The following is a 7,810-nucleotide window of genomic DNA, read 5'->3' as shown; positions in this document are numbered from 1 at the left end:
TCCCCCCCCCATGTTCTTTTTTCATACTGAAACTATTATTTCTCTTGTCATTGTACGAGAGATGAGATTAGTCAGACTCCCATTGTTTTGTTGTGAATTCCAGTAAGGGTCTAAAAGTGTCACGGTCTGCAAGCACCGGCAAGGCTTCCTCTGTGCGATAAAGCCCCAGAGTTTTCCTCTCCACCCTGACCGGGGCAGCTGCTCTACAGCTGCTCTACAGCCCCAGACGCTGCCCTCCACGTCGGCATGAGGCTCCTCCAGTGTGGGCCTCTGCGTGGGACTGATGGAGGATGCAGATAAGAGCGGCTGTTGTGACTGGGCTGACGAAATGCAAAACGGGATGATGGCGAGATAGCCTCTTGTGTGTTATCGTGGTGTTTGTGTCTCAATGTGCGGAATGTTTATCAAGTACAGTGGTGGATGTACTAAAGGAAAAGTACCAACGCAACCATCTAAAAATATTCCGTCACAACAAAGTGGTCTGCATTTAAAATTCCACTTAAGAACTACAGAATTATCAGCAAAATCGACTTAAACTATTAAAAGTAAAATCATTCTATAGGAAACGTTTCTAGATTGTTAGCGATGCCTTAATGCATACGTTGCATTACCTGTTTTAGGCCGAGCAAGTAGAGTTGAAGCGAGTTTTAACTACTTTATACACGGTAGACCGGGCCCCCTCCAAAGCGTCACAAGATAAACCTGGGAAATCAAGCAATGATTAGGAAATTTAAAAAAATAACTCTGCCACTCACATCTGTATTCATGGACTTTGCTCGAGAGATCCCCAAGCAGAGTGCACTGTAGCTCAACTGCTTGAATTAAAAAAATATATCCATAATATTGAGTCAGCTGTAACACCTGACCACCACGTGTTGGGGGTGCATGAAAACTAGTTGGAAAGCGAGCAGAGACGCTGAAACCATGAGCTAAAAATGTATAAATAGTTTAAATAGACAGCTGAATGCAATGTAGAAATGGTTCAATTTGCCTCACAAGGCCCCAACAAGACACAGCTTTTTTGTACGGCCACCGCTGACAACGTATGTCAAGATCAGAGTGCAACCTATTTTCGGTCTGTTTGCAAAGCGTGCCCTCGGGTGCTATTAGCAGGAGTGGAAAATGTAGTATCAGTGAGGGCAAATGTAAGATCTTTATTTACTTTGAAGTCACACTCACGCGGGGGCCCTCAGGCGAGCATGTGCTATCAATCCTCTCACTCTCTGCTATTGATGACAGCACAGATGGTATGTAAATTTGTGTGAGGAGTTGGTTTTAAACGTTAATTAAAATGCTTTCCTTGTGTGTGAAGACCTACTTGGTAATAAGCCGCTCTGCTCTAATTGCTAACAATTGTGTTACATGTGTGTTGCATGGGCAAACACATGTAACACAACAAATTAGAGCTTTAGCTGTAAAACAGACACAGGCGAGCGTCTCTGTTTTGGAGCAATGGATGCCAATATATGAGAGAGAGAGAGAGAGAGAGAGAGAGAGAGAGAGAGAGAGAGAGAGAGAGAGAGAGAGAGAGAGAGAGAGAGAGAGAGAGAGAGAGAGGGGGGGAGAGAGAGAGAGAGAGGCAGAGCATGAGGAGTTAGAGTAAGAGGAGGAAGGCAGGAAGGAGGAAGAGCAAGACAAAGATCAAGGAGAGCCATAATCTCTGAGATTCAGGCCTCTGTGTTTGATCATGAAAACATGAAACAGAGGACTGTACTCAGTACATTTGTTCTGTATGTAGGGCACTTTACAAATTTGTGATAATTGGGAACTGCAAACTGTATTTCTTGTTTTGTTTTCCTATTTCACAATAAACTACTGTACATATGCAATAAGTATAACACTGCAGATGCAAAAGGCATACGTTTCCCGATAAGACATTCAGACATATTGTGTATTTTGTTCGCTCAAATGATGGTGTGTGTCATTAGAACACGAAATACCATTTTGAGAAGACACAGCAATGTTTTGAATGCAGAGTTTCATTTTGCAAGAGAGTTTCTGTATTTCTGTGTAGAGTTCTGAGAATATGAGGCAGGGTCTCAGGAAAAAACGCCTGCACACAATTTCGAAAAAGTGTAACAATACCTCTACATATAAGGCTGAGTGTGCGGTACAGCTGCGACACCTCGTGGCAACATAACGGAATAACCGCTGTGTGACTGTAAATGCAGTGAGCACGTATCGCCAGCGGGCGCCGCTGTTGAGCCGCGCACTGCGTCGACTGCACGGGACAGCAGGAGCACAACCAGAGAATTTCTGCTACAGCTGATTTAGACGCCATTTTTTTGTCACGAACATAAACAACATCAGTCGCGTTGGCATTTGGATGTATCGCAGTTTGGAAGAAAGCGACGACAGCCTCCCCGCTGCAGCGCCCTCCTTTTCAACCGAAGATGACGGTTGATTTGGTCACCTGAGCCTCCGTGTCAGTCGGGTAAGAATGTCTCGCGGTCGTCAGCTGGTGTTACATTGCGTGTAAACGGGTTGTTGTGTGCGCGAGCATGATGCCATGACAACGACGCGGCTGTCATTAGCGCGCGGTGGAGCCGTCGGTCGATTTAACGCTGATACCGCGCTGCTTTAACGCGGTTAAACGTCAGGTGTAGCCCTGGTCTTTAAACCATGCAGCGACACCAGCAACACGCCACCTGACATGCGCTGACATGTACACACACCGTGCTAACCAGGCCGTTCGGTCTGTGTTCATACAGCCAAAAGAGCTGCTCGGTGTCTTTGTGAATTCATTTAATTCGTTTTTTGTTTTTTTGTCTCCACAGAGATGGGAATCCTGGGTGGATTTCCTCAACGGGAGGGAGCGGAAGTTTAAAGGGGCGGGCGCGGAGGGCAGCAAAGGGGCCTTGCTGCTCGTCAGCCCAGAGGAGATGGACCAAGAGTACGAGAGACGGCTGCTGAGGCAAATCAACCACCAGAACCTGCCGACAGAGGCCCGCCTGTCAAAGGTCAGACACACAGGATGATGGGAAACCCGTTCGCGGTGTGTGTGTGTGTGTGTGTGTGTGTGTGTGTGTGTGTGTGTGTGTGTGTGTGTGTGTGTGTGTGTGTGTGTGTGTGTGTGTGTATGTGTGGTACCTGGGTCTTTACAAACATATTTAGCATCATTTTGTTCTCCATCCTCAAATAGTGTGGTATGAGCAAGGGCTAAACTATATTTAAAGGCCCTGAATAATATCGCCCAATAGTAATAACCCTGCTGGATTTGTTATGGTCTCTCTCTCTCTGTCCATCCTAGTGTGTGAGTGCTACCTGCAGTCCTCTCAGCATTAAGTCAGGGGATCGCTTCATTCCCACCCGCGCTGGAAGCAACTGGAGCATCAACTTCCACCACGCCAATGTAAGCAGCCTTTTGCACCCGCCCCACAAAAACACAGCTCTGTAATCAAAGCTATATGTAAACATGTTTTTTTTTACTCACCGTTCCTTTATCTCTCTGCAGGAGAACTGCCGCTCCCCAAATCAGACCCATAAAGCAAAGGATGCCACTTCAGATTCAAGCAAAGGTCAGACATTTTGTACCTGGTATGAATCGTCCAGGTGGTCTTTTTGTGGTGCTGAGCTATTCCTCTCCACCGTCATGTTTCACCATTTTCACTGCCACCCCTCCAGATGCTGTGGCGTACACGGCCCTCTTGAGGAATGAGTTACTGGGGGCAGGGATAGACACTGTGCCAGACACTCACACAGACGACCGGCGTCACGCTGTCCTCTCTCAAGACTCTCACAGCCTTTTTAGGGTAAAAAGGACCACACAATTACTGAATAATTCATTCCGAAATAGCTCCTAGAAGTCCCTCATTATAATCCTGCTTTGTGTGTTTATTCCCTGCAGTACACTGTCCACACTAAGAGAGTGCCTTTCGATAGCGATAATGAAGTCTCACCTTACTCCCTTTCTCCGCTCAGTAACAAGAGGTATGACGTATATCTCACATGCTGCATACCGAGCGGACACGGCGCTCAAGCGATGCTTGTCAGATGACGTTGGTTTCCTTCTCAATGTTCCTGTAGCCACAAGCTGCTCCGCTCCCCTCGTAAACCAGCCCGTAAGATCTCCAAGATCCCCTTCAAGGTGCTGGACGCTCCGGAGCTGCAGGATGACTTCTACCTCAACCTGGTAGACTGGTCGGCGGGCAACTTGCTCAGTGTCGGCCTGGGAGCCTGCGTCTACCTGTGGAGTGCCTGCACCAGCCAGGTCAGAGGAGGGGCTTCAGAGACTTGTTATTGCAGAATTTCTTCTCAGTGTAAAAGGGAAGTTTGTGTTCAGAGAAAAGCGTCTGTTCGATTTCTGTACTTTGTGTCCTAACAGGTGACGAGGTTATGTGACCTTTCTGTGGATGGAGACTCCGTCACGTCAGTCTGTTGGAATGAGAGGGTGAGCTGCCAGAACGGATTATTACTACTGCTTACTTAAGAGAAAAAGAACTGCTCGTAGGAAAGAAACAATGGGAACGTAACCGTCTGTTTGACTTTGGCTCTGGTCCCATCAGGGGAGTCTTGTTGCTGTCGGAACCCATAAGGGTTACGTTCAGATCTGGGATGCGGCAGGAGGGAGGAAGCTTACCAGCCTGGAGGGTCACTCAGCACGTGTAGGTCAGTTATAGCTGGAGAAAAAGTGGATTTACAAACTGCTGATTAAAATCAGTTTGAGTTTCCTTTTAGCAAACTAAAAGGAAGTAAAGGAGAATCTCCCGTTTTGCATTTTACCACTTTCATCTTTTAATTTGACTGAATAGACTAAAACTCCATTTTACTGTATATTGTACCACCAAACGTGCTATTATCATATCAGAAACACCAGATGCATTCCAGATAGCCACAGTGAAATATGAGACCCTCCCTCCCACCCTGTGTGTCCTAGGTGCCCTGGCATGGAACGGGGAGCAGCTGTCGTCGGGGAGTCGGGACAGAGTGATCTTACAGCGGGATGTCAGAACCCCCCCATCGGCTGAGCGGAGGCTTCAGGGTCACAGACAAGAAGTGTGCGGCCTCAAATGGTCTCCTGACCACCAGCACTTAGCATCCGGAGGCAACGACAACAAGGTGAGTGGGTTTGAAAGTCAACTCGTTGGGTGAATTAATCCTCGAGAGTAAGCGACATAATCCCATTCCTTTGTGGTCTCCTGCCCAGCTGCTGGTGTGGAACAGCTCCAGCCTTCTCCCCGTGCAGCAGTACAGCGACCACCTGGCAGCAGTGAAGGCCATCGCCTGGTCCCCCCACCAGCACGGGCTGCTAGCGTCGGGCGGCGGCACCGCCGACCGCTGCCTGCGCTTCTGGAACACTCTGACGGGTCAGGCGCTGCAGAGCACAGACACCGGCTCACAGGTCTGCAACCTGGCGTGGTCCAAACACGCCAACGAACTGGTGAGGAGACACGTGCACACAGTGCAAGAATAATAACACGTTGATAACCAATGAAATGTAATTAAATAGGATCCTTATTCCCCAATTAATTTAACTAAATATTGAAATCACATTTTTAGATAATGAGGAAATGTGTTGCATAAAACTATTAATTAATGAATGAATAATGTACTCTCAGTGTAGCGGTGTTATAACAGTGTCATGCCATATAAAAACATTTTTATTGCATTTTTTTCTTGCGAGGAGGGACATTTTGTAACATTTTGACCAATTAATATACAATTAGTTCCCAATATTTCGGTACATATATACACTCCTATATGATTCCATGCAATATCTCTGCAATATGAATCTTCTGTCTGTGAAGCTTAATGTGTAATGTGTAGTCTTTGTTCTCTCTTTGTGTGCAGGTGAGCACTCACGGCTACTCTCAGAACCAGATCCTGGTGTGGAAGTATCCGTCACTAACGCAGGTGGCCAAGTTGACCGGACACTCTTACAGAGTGCTGTACCTGGTAAGACTGCAGGTTTAAATGAATGGCCATGAGGGTTCAGTGGCAATGTAACTGGACGAACAACAGAACGTGCACATGTCCAACGTTTTTCACACACTTATCCAGTGGAGGAGGTATTCAGATGCAGCACCACAGTGTGAAAATACTCGTTTACAAGTAAAAGTCCTGCATTTAAAGTCTGTAAAAGTGAGTAGTGTCAGAAAACCGCTGCCAGTGTCTATTTATTTACATTGTATATTCGTTACGATTGATGCATTTAAGTACAGGCTGCATTTTAATGTTGCAGCTGGTCTAAGCTAGCAAATTCCAACCACTCATCGTGCTGTTGAAGGCATTATATTTTATAAAGTAATCGCATGTTTTATATGTGAAAAGGCACACCCGTAGTCCACCCACACAGGTGGTTTCACCCATGTTGTCTGAGCAGATCTCTTCTCAGGACTGAATCCAAAAATAGAAATCAGCTTTAGTCTTTATTGTCACCAAGGGTAAATTCCTCTCCACCGCACTGTACACATCAGAGTGGGATCCCTCTCTCAGTGCTCTGCAGCTGCGTCCAGAGGGCAGGAGGGTGAGGCGGTGGCTGAGTTGGGTGTGTGATGTCTTGTTCTATTGAGGTTGCGATCTGTGCAGCGGCCTGAGCGTTTAGGTCTGCGAGGCTGGGTGTGGAGAGACCGGTTACCCCGCCAGCGGTGTTGGTTTATTGGCCACGTATATGTGTCCACATACAAGGAATTAAACTCCAAAATGTTCACCCTCTCACCAGTTTGTCCTCCCTCCTCAGGCTGTGTCACCAGACGGGGAGGCCATCGTTACAGGAGCTGGGGACGAGACGCTGCGGTTCTGGAACGTCTTCAGTAAGACACGCTGCACCAAGGTACCGTGTGTTTGGGAGTTAGCTCGCCACATAGCCAGGCCTGACACCTCTTAGTCCATCAGTTCACTAATCGGTCTTTTTGGTTTTGTCATTTTGTCAAAGCATTTTCATGTCCAAGAAACTTCTGAGCACTTCTCTGGTAAACACAAGATTTAAAGTGGTGCTTTTTGTTTGAACTTTTGTGGGTAAACTCAGTTTTACAGCTATGACTATTTAATCACCGAATCAATTAGTCGACAAAATCGTATGAGTGTTCGTTGACTCAGAGATTCTTTAGTTGACAACAGCCCGACACATATTCTACACAAGTCTGATGTCTTTGTTGTTTGAAGTTGCTAAATGATTGCTAGAAAGTACTTGATGTTTGTCTGATTCCAGATCTCGAGAAACGCTGAGGGCTCTTTGTGTCGATGGCACAACGCTTTTGATTTGACAAAGCCTGGATCATGTCTAATTTTAAGTTCTTGAACTTCACCAAACAAGATCTTGAAAGTCATTAAAAAAAGCCCCTGAAACGAACCTCCTCCTGACTGACGACAAGACGTATTGTAATGTTTTGACATTTCCTTCTATTTCCAGGAATCAAAGTCAGTGCTGAACCTCTTCACCAGAATACGATAGTGAGCAGTCCGGTTCCTGGAGGTGGAGCCTCCGGAGCTGTGGTTGAATTGCACAGAGTCACCAGCTACACTTACAGACTAGCACTTAGAGCCCTCTCATCTCAGTGCACCAACCACCAGTAAGACAATCCTCCAGTCCACCTTTTCTACAGAGGATGCAGTCCCAACAACTACGACAAGAGAACTGCCATCCCTCACAGTGACGTCAGTGATTTAAAAAAAACAATACAAGCAGTCTATTGTCAGGACATATTGTCTGCTTAAAAAAGTCGGTCTTGTTATCTTTTTTCTGTTGTGTAAGTGATATATATTAGCAGAAGTATACATGTACAAGAGTTATAAGCTATATAATGTAACGTCAGAGAAGAAGAAGCCTGGCTCGGAGGAGTGTGTGTGTGTGTGTGTGTGTGTGGGAGGG

General features: G+C 46.4%; 1 protein-coding gene across 1 annotated transcript; it reads left to right on the top strand.

Moving 5' to 3' along the window:
- Positions 1–2,295: 2,295 nt before the first annotated feature.
- On the top strand, positions 2,296–7,806 carry fzr1b (fizzy/cell division cycle 20 related 1b). The gene is made up of 14 exons (XM_079285015.1): positions 2,296–2,434; positions 2,778–2,960; positions 3,251–3,352; positions 3,455–3,518; positions 3,625–3,752; positions 3,848–3,930; positions 4,027–4,210; positions 4,325–4,390; positions 4,506–4,608; positions 4,877–5,058; positions 5,147–5,380; positions 5,791–5,895; positions 6,680–6,772; positions 7,352–7,806. Exons 2-14 carry the CDS (start codon positions 2,883–2,885, stop codon positions 7,391–7,393), a joined length of 1,464 nt encoding a protein of 487 aa, XP_079141141.1. The 5' UTR covers positions 2,296–2,434; positions 2,778–2,882; the 3' UTR covers positions 7,394–7,806.
- Positions 7,807–7,810: the final 4 nt, after the last annotated feature.

This window comes from Melanostigma gelatinosum (assembly GCF_949748355.1).
Source record: "Melanostigma gelatinosum genome assembly, chromosome: 15".
Lineage (NCBI taxonomy): Eukaryota > Metazoa > Chordata > Actinopteri > Perciformes > Zoarcidae > Melanostigma > Melanostigma gelatinosum.
The sequence above is the reverse complement of the archived record's forward strand: the minus strand, read 5'-3'. Positions and strand labels throughout refer to the sequence as shown.

Excerpts from the sequence above, each read along its gene's own strand:
- fzr1b (XM_079285015.1), top strand. The coding sequence starts at position 2,883 with ATGGACCAAGAGTACGAGAGACGGCTGCTGAGGCAAATCAACCACCAG. Across the intron at positions 4,391-4,505 it reads CAGTCTGTTGGAATGAGAGG|GGGAGTCTTGTTGCTGTCGG; the intron begins GTGAGCTGCCAG and ends TGGTCCCATCAG. Across the intron at positions 4,609-4,876 it reads GGGTCACTCAGCACGTGTAG|GTGCCCTGGCATGGAACGGG; the intron begins GTCAGTTATAGC and ends TGTGTGTCCTAG.